General features: G+C 42.5%; 1 protein-coding gene across 6 annotated transcripts in view; it reads right to left on the reverse strand.

Moving 5' to 3' along the window:
• RNLS (renalase, FAD dependent amine oxidase) overlaps positions 1-12,632 on the reverse strand; it is a 255,996-nt gene that overhangs the window by 228,306 nt on the left and 15,058 nt on the right. For all 6 annotated transcript variants that reach the window (XM_059170286.1, XM_059170285.1, XM_059170284.1 and 3 more), the window contains one exon: positions 7,905-8,063. In XM_059170286.1, the coding sequence (XP_059026269.1) occupies positions 7,905-8,063 (159 nt within the window). The remainder of the gene's footprint in view (positions 1-7,904; positions 8,064-12,632) is intronic.

Genomic DNA, 12,632 nt, shown 5'->3' on the forward strand with positions numbered 1-12,632 from the left:
TATTTAAGATATTTACAAGACAATTTAAAAAAAAGATATTTACAAGACTTCGGAGTGAGGGAAATGAGAAGCGAGTTGGGAAATCCAACAGCCATGCAAGATAAACATGCTTAACTGAATAAAAATCTTAAGAAATTACTATGGCAAATGACATTTTAAAAGAAGCAAGAGACAAATAAATGGTAGTCTGGAAAATATTTGTGATATTATATGAAAAACATTAATATCTTTTATATATGAAATGCTCCTAAGAGACAAAGAGCCCACTAGAAAAGTAAGCAAAAGAGAGGACCTGGATATTCACATGAAGGGAATCCAATGAGCAACACACATGAAAAGAGGCTCAATTTCATTTTCAGTCAAGGGAAATTCAAGTTAAAACAAGAAAAATGTACCTGTTTTCACTTATCACTGTGGCAGAAATTTTAAAAGATAAATTTAAAAATATCCACTGCTAAGAAAAGCAGATATTCTCAAACATTAAGAATGCACATCATTATAAAATTTTTAGAAAGTATATAACTTTTAGAAAGTGATATGGCAATATCTGTTAAAACATACAGATCTCTTGAGCCCAAAATTCCAATGTTGGCACTTTATCACTCCATATAGCAGTAAACAGGAATAAATAGAAAAAAACTAGAAAGCACATGAATGTCCGTCAATATACAAGGGATGAAAACTAAATTCTAGGACTTCCAAAGTATAGAAGATTATGCAGCCATTAAATAGAAATAGATAAGATGTATTTATCTGAAGAAATGTCAGATTTTTAAAAAGATTTTATTTGTTTATTCTGAGAGAGAGAGAGCATGAGAGTATGCACACAAGTAGGTCGGGAGCAGCAGAGGAAGAGGGAAAGAGACACTCTCAAGCAGTCTTCCTGCTGAGTGCAGAGCCCAACGTGGGGCTCAGTCTCAGGACCCTAAAATCACGGCCTGAGCTGAAATCAAGAGTCAGATGACTCTGAAGAAAAGTCAATTTAAAGAGCCAATTTCAAAACAATACATTTAGAAAGCACTCTATGCCAGAGCAAGGTGTGGAAGGGCACTCACCGCACCCCTAACATCAATTATGTCTGGGAAATGGGAAGAGAGGACAGTGCAGGGAATTAATTATTAGTTCAACCTCTGATTGTTTCTTTTGTTTTCAGATTACTCATCAGCTTTTTCATATAAAGTGATAAAAAATATTCTGGAAGAAGGGAAGGATTACTTAATTTTTTACCTTATTTTTATTTTTTTACGTTACCCAACAACATCGAATACAAAGGCATTCAGAATTTTTTTGTGGAATAAAGTGGAAAGGAATAGGAGGGAGATGAAATAGGTTTAAACATGTTTGTAAACGATAAAAGGATAAGCATTCATGACAAAGCACTGTCGATGCTATAAATAAATGTCATGAGAAAAGGAAAAAGAGAGACTTGATAAAGTTGGTGAAAAGAAGAAAAAGAGAGGAAAAAACTACAATAAAATAAATAACAGACATCAATGGAAAAGATAAAAGTAACAGGCTATTTACCCCCAGAAACGGAAAAGGGTTTAACTCCACTATCAAAAGAAACAGACCTCTCATGATGGATTTAAAAACAACTAGGTGGTTTTCTCTGAAAATGCCTAAGTAAACCTAAACAAAAGTGACATTCTTCACAATCTCCAAGACATCATAAGAGATTTCATAATAATACTAATAAGAAATGTATAAGATCTTAAAATAAAAGCAACCAAATTATACCAAAGGGCATAAAAATTCCTAGAGAACGGTTTTGTTTTTGGTGTTGTTGTTTTTGGGTTTTTTTGTGTTCTTTTGGGTAGAAAGATGCACTATTGTAACAGTGTCCTTTCTCCCTAAATTAATGCTTTCGTTCAATGTAATTCGAGTCAGTATGCTAACTGGAGTTTTTTTTTTTTTTTTTAAGAGATTTTATTTATTTATTTGACAGAGAGAGATCACAAGTAGGTAGAGAGGCAGGCAGAGAGAGAGGGAAGCAGGCTCCCTGCTGAACAGAGAGCCCGATATGGGACTCGATCCCAGGACCCTGAGGTCATGACCCGAGCCAAAGTCAGCGGCTTAACCCACTGAGCCACCCAGGCGCCCCTAACTGGAGTTTTCAATGAAACCTGATTCTAAAGCATAGAGAAATAAAACATAGATTAGCCAAGAAAACTTAAAACAAAAACCATCAAGAGGCCCTAACTCTACCCTATGTTAAAATTAACTGTTTCCATGAGGAAAGGAATTTAGTGGAGAAAACCTCTGTTTCATATTTGCAGTTAACAACACGGTTAGCATTCTGGGAGCAACACTTTATGAAACTGGAAACCTCCATGTCGATCAAACTGGTTTAACACATCAAGGTGAATCCAAAGAACAGAAATGTTAGCGATATTAATAGATATATCAAAACTAGATCCTGAGCAATTCCATAAGCCTGAAGTGCACCAGTCAGGGTATCTGAAGGCAGACTGTGTAGCCAGGAGCTGGACAGGAGAAGAGAGAGTGAGACAGCATGAGGAGTTCTGCCTGCTTGCTTGTTAGGGCCCCGATGTGGAGAAAAGGGATGCACACAGATAACTACTAAAAAAGCGGATATTCTCTGGGACATCTTTACAAATTTAGAAATGGACCCCCAAGATTGTAATTTTTTTTTTACAATAACTCGACAATTTTTTAAATTTTTTATTTTGTATATTCAAAATTTTTTTTTAATTGTGTGATGTTAGTCACCACACAATATATCACTAGTTTTTGATGCAGTGCTCCAAAACCTTTAACAGTTCATCAAAAACCTCCCACCTGTGAGTCTACTGAAAATCTTAAACTCTTACATTTTAGGCAAACAAGTTATAATTTTTAAAATAGAAGCAAAGTAAGCATTGCCTTTAGACTCAGTCAAACAGATAATTTTTTTTAAAGATTTTATTTATTTATCTGAAGGGGGGGAGAGAGAGCGAGCACAGGCAGACAGAATTGCAGGCAGAGGCAGAGGGAGAAGCAGGCTCCCCGCCAAGCAAGGAGCTCGATGCAGGACTCGATCCCAGGACGCTGGGATCATGACCTGAGCCGAAGGCAGCTGCTTAACCGACTGAGCCACCCAGGCATCCCCAAACAGATAATATTTTGTCAGAGGGCAAACTTCTCTATGACGAATTAGAGTGCATGTCCTTCATCTGAAATTATCGACTTTAAGGCTTCCAGTTGCTGCTGCTCCTTTGGTGGTTGTATTCTAGAATTTTAAGAGCAACTCCATGTTCTCCCTATTTCCTTCTGTTAGCCTCTAGTCAGGTACACGCGTGACCCTTCCGTCATTACAGTGTGCCTTCTTGAGAGCTCCTGCAGCTTCGTTCCAGCTTTTCTATCACACAGCAACCAGAAATTTGAGAATTTACCAAGATGAGTAATTCAGGGAAAACCAACTCTCTTGTCCCCACCATCCAGTTTAGGAAAGAGATGCTCAATGGTGTGTTTCTAAAAGTGGGGACGACCCCACCCTCCCCCCCGCATGCAGTCAGAAGGAAGTAAAGTGTCTTTCTGTTGCAGGATTATGAAGTGGGTCAAGGGGGTGAATCCCTGAAAATGGAAAGGCAGGGGCTGGACGTGAAATGTCTAAAAGGGAGGAGTTTCGGGGGGTTCCTGTCAGGGTTGAGACCTGGCTCCCACTCGTGTGCTCTGCCTGGGAGGCAACTTGCAGCAGAATTCACGAGGAGCATGTGTCTAGGCCTGCAGGGCCGCGGAAAGGCTTCTGGGTCAGTGCATGGCTGTCCCCTGAGATGTCCGTGAGTCCTGCCATGCTGAGCGATGTCCGAGGACTGAGCTGGGCCCAAGCCGACAGAGCAGAGGAGCACCAATAATGCTGGCAACCTTGTGCACTTGGGAGCCATGCCCCCACTCCCCCCAGTTCCCTGGCACTATGGAAGCCTGGAATTCCCATGTGACCCCAAAGGGAAAGGAAGATATCCTCATGAGGACAAGGGAGGCTTTTCTACCAGGTAGGTGGAGAGAGTAATTTGTAAACTTAGAGCGACGAAGAAACAGACATTCCTTGCACCTCAGCGTTGTAGACTCTAAGGTGAAGGGACCACACAGTGTTCTGGATCCAAATATGCCACTGTTATGCACAAGAGCAAAGTGATGTTCCCTGCTGTGTTTCCAGTATCCTTACTGATACAGGGGTTTTTCTGGCTGCCTTAATGCCCAACACCAAGCATTCCACCCCTTAAATAGATGCCCAGGCCATTTCCCTAGTGGTAAAGAAGTCACAAACATTAAAAAGTCACCAAGAGTATTAATAAAAGCAATGTGCTTACTATGTGTCCAATGCCCTGACAAGGTTTGTACTCAGAGTATCTCACGGAGTCTTTGCTATGATCCCATGTGTCAATCATGTGATTTGTCCTCATTCTGTACGCAAACTCAGAGAGGCTGAGTAGCTTGCCCCAGATCACCCATACTGTGAGTGGCATGGTTGGTTACAAGCTCTGGCTCCCTCTGTCAGTGCCCTGAACTGTCCTCTGCGGAGGAGCCAATGCCAGGAGCTACATGAGTGTAAGGACGTGGTGCTGGAGAAGTCTCCAAGGTGCTTCCCCTGAAGAGCAGAGCTGTCAGAGAAGCCCAGGGAACTCTTTGGTGGGGGGGCTGGGTCCTGAAGGAGGGAGACAGAGCCCGTGTCTGAGTATGGCAGGCAAAGGGAGCTTTAGGAAGAAATGCACGAAGAACGTATGGTTCATTCCAGGAGCCCGGAGCAGACTGGGATTCCTGAAGGGAGGAGACTCACTCTACGGCTGTCCCTGCCTCCCCCTCAGCTTCCTCCTAGTGACCCTTCCGATGGGCTGCATGTGAACCTTTTGCTTTCATTCATTTGCCTCTTGAAGTAATGTTCGGCAGCTTGAGGCCTCTGGTCTAAAACTAGCAGTGTTTTGTGGGGTCAAGGCGGGGAGGACTCGCATGTTTTCCCCCCGGGGCTATCTGACCATGATTCTGCTCAGATGAACACAGTGCAGTCATGTGGTGGGAGCCAGAGTGAGTTACAGGGGGGAGTGGGGCGCTCCCTGACATGCCGGTACCTGACCTGGTTCGTGTGTTCATTCCTTCCTGTCTCAAGAAAACAAATTACCCTCCTGGTGTTAAGGATGTGAGAGAGCGTACCAAACCAATGAGGACACAAATACATCAGGAGACTTTAATGCACGTGTCCCTTCCATCTAGGCATGTGGGAGGCAGCATGGCACAGGGAGAGGAACCTTCCAGGCTTTTCATGTCACAGTCACTCACCACCTCCCACCTGCTTTATTCTACACTGTACACCCCACAATCTCTCCACTGCCTCTGCTACGTTCCTAGCAGGAGGAGGTGAGAACTCCAGCAGGAAGTCTGGTATGTGGATTCAGACCCAATGCCTTATGACAGCTCAATGAAGAGTTGTATTAAATGTGTCAGAAACATGGGGGCGCCTGGGTGGATTAATTGGTTAACCGTCCGACTCCTGCTTTCGGCCCACGTCACGATCTCGGGGTCCTGGAACAGAGCCCCATGTTGGGCTCCCTGCTCAGCGGGGAGTCTGTTGCGGATTCTCTCTCTCCTTCTCCCTCTGCCCCCCTCTCTAAAATAAATAAATCCTTTTAAATAAATAAGTAAATAAATGTGTAGGAAACACAAAATCAAGACCATAATGATATTCAAGAGGTGCCTCCTTTTCCTCAGCCACACTTTCTCCTGCATGGTTCCCACTAAATCGTGTGATCTTGTAGAAGGCAGATCACATCTGAAACTCCCCATCTCTAAAGTCAGGGTGGCAGAAGCAATGAGCCCCGAGGTCCCTTCCGGTCCTGAAACCCTCAAGGTTCACCCTTTTATCCCAGCACCCAAATGGGGAACCAAGCCAGAACCAGTGGACTCCAAGGTCATCTGACCACAAGGAGCTTATAATCAAGTGGAGGAATAAAACAGATGCTTATTCCTTCAGCACCAAGAATGGAAATAATCATAATAATAATGTCTTAAGATCACGAAAGATAACCCTGTGATATTAATACATAGAGAGCAGCACAGTTATAGTACCAAAAGGCAAACCACAAATTCTAAGAGGTTGTCTACGTGAGCCATAAGGATTCCCTGTTCTCCCACCTGAAATAATGTAATAAATGTAACAAGTAATTGACCAAAAAAAAAAATAGTAGCTCCATGTCTTCTGTAAAAAGCAAAGTAAGGAGAGAGCAGTGCATACGGGAAAACCCAGACCATGTGTAATCAACAGGGAAGTGTCTCACGGGAGTGATGGTATTTGCATTGATCCAAAAGGGCAGACATGATTTAAAAGGGGGACAGTGTGAGAAGGAAATGCAAAGAAAGTAAAGGCTCAGGGCTGCTCACAGTTGGTAGGAAGGCGAGGCCTGTCACTAGCACTTCTGAGCATGTTACTCAGTTATTGTGGGTCTAAGGTGATTTCCCTGTGACACTGTGGGGTTTCGTGAATTACAGTCGCGGTTTTCCGTGTTTTCTGTTTTGCACTCTTCTTCCGAGTCCCCTCTGGTTTAAAAATTCTGAGGGGACATGCACTACACAAAGAGTCCACGAGGTGGCAGCACGTGGCTTCGTAGATGGATGTCTTCCACAGGGGAACTAGGACCCAACCGGGTAACAATCACACAAGCACTATTTAAGGCTCTCGGGGGAAAACAGAGAGAAGACCTGAACAGTCCTCATACTGAGCTCCGCGTTGAGATTTAGAATTTAAAGGAAAACCACATGTTTTTGATCCCTGCGTTTTAGGGGCACCTGGGTGGCTCAGTCTTTTGAGCACTGGACTCTTGATTTCAGCTCAGGTCAGGATCTTAGGGTCAGGAGAGGGAGCCCTGCTCTGGCTCCCCCTTTAGTGGGGAGTCAGCTTGAGATCCTCTCCCTCTGCCCCTCCCCTCGCACTCCCTCTCCCTCCCTCCTTCTCAAATAACCAATCCCTTTGTTTTAAACCCACAGGTGGAAAGGATTATGGTGGGGTGTTCTGTTTTAGCCCTTTATAGCTAGGGTGGCTTCTTTACAATGAACTAAACACAGCCTTATTTGCATGGGGTCCAATTCTGATTTGAGCTGATAAAACCCAAAGAAACTTACCCTCCGTCAAGTATACCAAGTCAATCATTTGTAAACATTTTCTTTTTCTTATTCTATTTTAAGATTTCATGTATTTATTTGAGAGAGAGAGAGCACGCGCTCGAGCGCGCTCGAGCAGGGGGAGCAGCAGGCAGAGGGAGAAGCAGACTTCCCGCTGGGCAGGAAGCCCAATGAGGGGCTTGATCCCAGGCCCCTGGGATCATGACCGGAGCCAAAGGCAGATGCTTAACCAGCTGAGCCACCCAGGTGCCCAATGCGATCAATTCTTGTATCATAAAAACCTTCTTATCTCCAGGATAGACACAAAGAGACTGGTCTTCCTTTAGGCCAAACAACTGCAGGTTCATCAAAAACATTTACCTCTTAAAAGCAAGGGTGGTAAGAAAAATGTTCAAGTTTTAACTGGTTAAAAAAAAATTCTGGGGACGCCTGGGTGGCTCAGTTGGTTGGACGACTGCCTTCGGCTCAGGTCATGATCCTGGAGTCCAGGGATCGAGTCCCGCATTGGGCTCCCAGCTCCATGGGGAGTCTGCTTCTCTCTCTGACCTTCTCCTCGTTCATGCTCTCTCTCACTGTCTCTCTCTCAAGTAAATAAATAAAATCTTTAAAAAAAAAAATTCTGTGGGTTTAAGTTTAACCTTGACTAACATCACAGACAAGGCCATAGCATCGGTTTCTAAAACACGCAAATCAATAGAATCCACAATGTGCCGTTTGCTGAGAGAGTTACACTAAGCTCACGCCTTGTGAGAGGAACCCCACTCCGTGAGGTGGACAGCCAGGCCGGGACTCACAGTTTGCGATGTCGCCTTGGAGCTGCAGAATCCGTGGAACCGGCATCGTGAGGACAACGATATCAAACTGCTCGGGGGGACCTGTTTCCTTGGAGACTTCCCACTTGTCATTCCGCAGGTTGACCTGAGTCACACGGTGTCTGAAGCAGACATCAGCACCTGTCCAAAAGCAAGGTCATGTTCACATCCTCAGGGTTTCCAGTATGAACAGGCAGAGAGAGAGGAGTTACAGACTGGATCCATTCAGGGGAACTGAACAGTGAAGGTGCCCTTCTCGGGGCTCACTTCCCCATTAAGTCGGAATTCCTCTCTTTCCCTCTTAAACCTTAAAAAGGTGTCTGTGAACGAGATCCAAGCTCTCGTTAGTGGATCAATTTACCTTTATTAAGAATTGGAATGAGGGGGCACCTGGGTGGCTCAGTGGGTTAAAGCCTCTTCCTTTGGCTCAGGTCATGATCCCAGGGTCCTGGGATCGAGCACCACATCGGGCTCTCTGCTCGGCGGGGAGCCTTCCTCCCCCTCTCTCTGCCTGCCTCTCTGCCTACTTGTGATTTCTGTCAAATAAATAAAATCTTTAAAAAAATTTAGAATGAAGAGAAATATGGTTGAGAATGTCCTCTCATCGCATTTTTCTTCTTTATCACCAAGGTATTTTGATAATTACCTGAGTAGTTATTTGACTAATATTTTCTTCCCTATTAACCTGTGAGCCCCCAGGGAAGGAACCATGTCTGCTCTGTGTCTGTGTCTGTGAAGACCGTATCTCATACACAGTAGAGTACTCGCCACATACTGCAATTTCCTAAGTACCAGTTGAAGAGAATGAATCAGGAACCATAAACCAAAAGATAAGAAAATATCCCTGGATCGCTAAGTCTCCGTGAGACCAAGCACTTACTCACATCTCAATTACCAGAAAACTTGGATTTGTTTTTACAAATCTACTTGTATGCAGTCTCAGGAACAGAAAAGCAAGAAATGAAGAAAGAACAAGACACAAAAGCACGTTGGAAGATCTCGTTCATCATTTCCAGGGGACACCCCAGCATCCCAGCCACGCAACATCCGGCTTATGTCCGCCTGGCCCTGCAGCTTCCTTCCTGAGGCGACTCCATCCTCCTCCCCTAGAAGGTCCCTCCACAGTCGTTCTGACATTGATTCAGAATATCTGCCTGTGTCAGGCATGTCTTATCCATCCAAAACCACTCATTTCCTCGATGTCACGTCTCTAGACCTCAGATGCTTTCACTGTCCCTGGAATCCCACGGCAACACTGTGAACATTCAGTTTTTAAATCAAATGCAAATATATTAGAAGGAACAAGGTGCTAACTAGGCCCAGGGGTCCGTCTCTTTGAGGCAATTAGCTTCGTTCTGTTCATACACTGGAGCAAGGGCTAGTAAACAGCCTCCAACCTGCCTGCTTGCCCCGAGGCCCCTTCAACTCCCACCCGCCAGCTCCAGGCCGGCCTGAACCGTTCCCCTTCACTCGGTTCTATTTATTTAGGGTGCCGTGGGAAAGAGCGGTGCACGGTTACGGGCAGTGGTAAGCAGGCATGTGTGCTTCAGGGAATTGAAGTCCACGGACCTAGAAATTCTCCATACCCAGCCGGATGCCCTGGATATGCATCCCAAGGGTCCCAAAGTATTCTGCAAGGTGTATGTCTGTGGTTCTCTTAATTGTGGACCCCAGGCCGGCAGCACCGGCGGCACCTTGGATCCTGGTACAAGGGTACGTTCTGAGACCTAAGCCATGTACAGGATAGGTTAAACTCTAGGTGAGCCACAGATAATTAAATATGACCTTTTTTCCCAAGAGCTTCCAAAGCAAAATTGGAAGATAAAATATATATTCTCCCAAACACCTACCAAGAGAAGGATGTAGGTACTGTGTATTCAAGGAAGAACAACAGATGTAAGAGGGCAAGGACTTTGGTTTTTGTATCCTTAGCACCTAACACAGCATCTGGCATATAGGAAGTACTCAGTAAGTGTTTACTGAAGGGATGTGTACGTGCGTGGACGGATGGATAGGACATATAATACAGCTGGTAAGTACTTGAGGATTTCAGTAAATAGGAACATCCAAATTGGGTCAAATCATGATGGAAATGAGATTTTTTAAAAAGTTATATGATGGCAAGAGATGAAGCTGACGGTGACATTCTACAAAAATCCAATGCTATCACATTCTGTAAGGGTTAATTTTATGCACTAGCTTGACTGCGTCATGGAGTCCCCCCCAAGATATTTGGTCAAATATTATTCTGGCTCTGTCTTTGACAATGATTTTGGATGAGATTAACGTTTAAATTGGTAGAATGAGTAAGGCAGATTACCCTCCCTACTTAATGCCCATGGCTCTCATCCAGTCATTGGCACGTGTGAAACAAGACTGACCCTCCCCAAAATGAAAGAATCTTCCTGACGGAGAGCCTTCAGACTGGGAGAAGGGGTTATTGGGAGTTTTTCTACCCCTTGTAGTGGGATTTGCCAGTTCATCCTGCAGATCTTGACACCTGCCAATCTCCCTAATCACGAGCCAATTCTTTATAATAAATCATATATATACAAATATATCCTATTATATATAATAATATCCTATTATATATATTTGTGTATATAATACATATAAATATATTATATATTATATATAGTTATATGTTAATAACCAATCATATATAAAATATATTAGATATTTATATATAATTATATCTATAAAATATATTAAATATATAATTAATATAATATAATACTATATAATTATATATTATATATTTTACATTATATATTATATATTATAAGAAGCTGTCTAACCAGAATGACATCTACTATGTCCCCATGTTGTATGATATTGAATCTAACCGACCCCTCCCTTGCCTGCTATCAGGGATTCTTGGGGTTCCCAACAAGTAAAATTTGATGAAGAAAATCAAAACAATAATTATTCTAGAAAAAAAAATAATAATAATTATTCTAGAAGCAGTTTATAGAAGAAAACGTCTCAGCACCTTTCATCAGTGATCTTGAATTGGGCACCTTACTTACTTATGATTCATCAAGAAACTTACTTCTGTTAAAAAAAAACAAATTGGGGCGCCTGGGTGGGTCATGGCCCACATTGGGCTCTCGGCTCAGCGGGGAGCCTGCTTCCTCTCTCTCTCTCTCTCTCTGCCTGCTTGTGCTCTCTGTCAAATAAATAAATAAATAAAATCTTAAAAAAAAAAAAATTAAAAAAACAAATTGTTGGGTGCCTGGGGGGCTCAGTCAGTGAAGCATCTGCTCAGGTCATGTTCCCCGGGGCCCTGGGATCAAGTTCTGGGTCGGGCGCCCTGCTCACCCGAGGAATCTGTTTCTCCTTCTGCCTGCTGCCTCATGCACATGCGCTTGCTCTCCCCCACAAAAATAAAATCTTTAAAAAATTAAAAAAACCCAAATTGTTTATCATCCAAGATCACTTATCAACTTTTTAAAAAAAGATCATTTCATAACATGCATAAAATACATAAAGAATAAATGAAAATCCTAATAGAAAATGGACAAAGGTTATAAGAAATGGACAATAGGTACTCCATAAAAAATCCATAAGAAAATGGACAAAGATAAATAAGAAATTCACAGAAAGAAGGTGGAAAGAGCTCGCTAAAAACACGAAGATGCATAAACTCAGTCATAACTATGGAAATACAAATCAGAACACAAAAAGACATCAGCTTTAACCTGCCCCACTAGCAAAAATTAAAAATCTCCATAATATCAAGACGCACAGAGAGAGAAATTTTCATTCACTGCTTTTTAAAATTTTTTTTAAAGATTTATTTACTTGTTTTAGAGAGAGAACATGAGTGGGAGGGGCAGAGGGACAGGGAGAGAATCTCAAGCAGATTCCCCACTGAGCTCAGAGTGGGGCTCCATCCCACCACCCTGAGATTGTGACCTGAGACAAAACCAAGAGTCGGATGCTGACTGAGCCACCCAGGCACCTCCTCATTCACTGCTGACGAGATATTCTTTAAGAGGAACAGATGGAACCACCTAGTTTAATTAAAAATTCACAATACCATTTGATACAGCAACTGTCCTGTTAGAAACTGGTCCTACAGATAGGCCTAAAGAAGTGTGTTACACTTAAACAATGCAGCAATATCGGTATTAGCAAAAACCAAAACAACCCCTCACCCCACCAACAACCTAAATATTTTCCAGAAAGCTAATCCTGACATAAGCAATGAATTTATTTATTCATAAAGAAATCATATAACACTGAACAGGCATTGAGAAAAATGAAGCATACTGAATTTGTTGTTATGAAAATAGACCTAAGATATGATTTAGTTTATGATGATGTATTAGGATTTTCCAGAGAAACAGAACCAACAGGAGGTAGACAGATAGATAATGGGGGGGGGGGGGGCTGATTTATTACAAATAGACCAAACAAGGTGTTGGTTTATGAAAAATAATCCCATTGGTATACTTAAAAAGAATAAATATAAACACACATGAATAAATAAATAGAGGCAGCCATGTAAATCAATACACAGATGCATAAAGTTTTTTCTAGATGCATACACTGAAAACTATTATTAGGGATAAAAGAAAATCAGCTATTGGTAAAGAGAAGAACATCTATTTTATAACTTTCTTTATAGTATTAATATTTAATTATGTTTACAACTTTTATCTTTAAATGCCAATAGTAAAAGAAAGCAGAGAAACTCCTATCCCC

The sequence above is a fragment of the Mustela lutreola genome, chromosome 4, assembly GCF_030435805.1.
Source record: "Mustela lutreola isolate mMusLut2 chromosome 4, mMusLut2.pri, whole genome shotgun sequence".
NCBI classification, from domain to species: Eukaryota; Metazoa; Chordata; class Mammalia; order Carnivora; family Mustelidae; genus Mustela; species Mustela lutreola.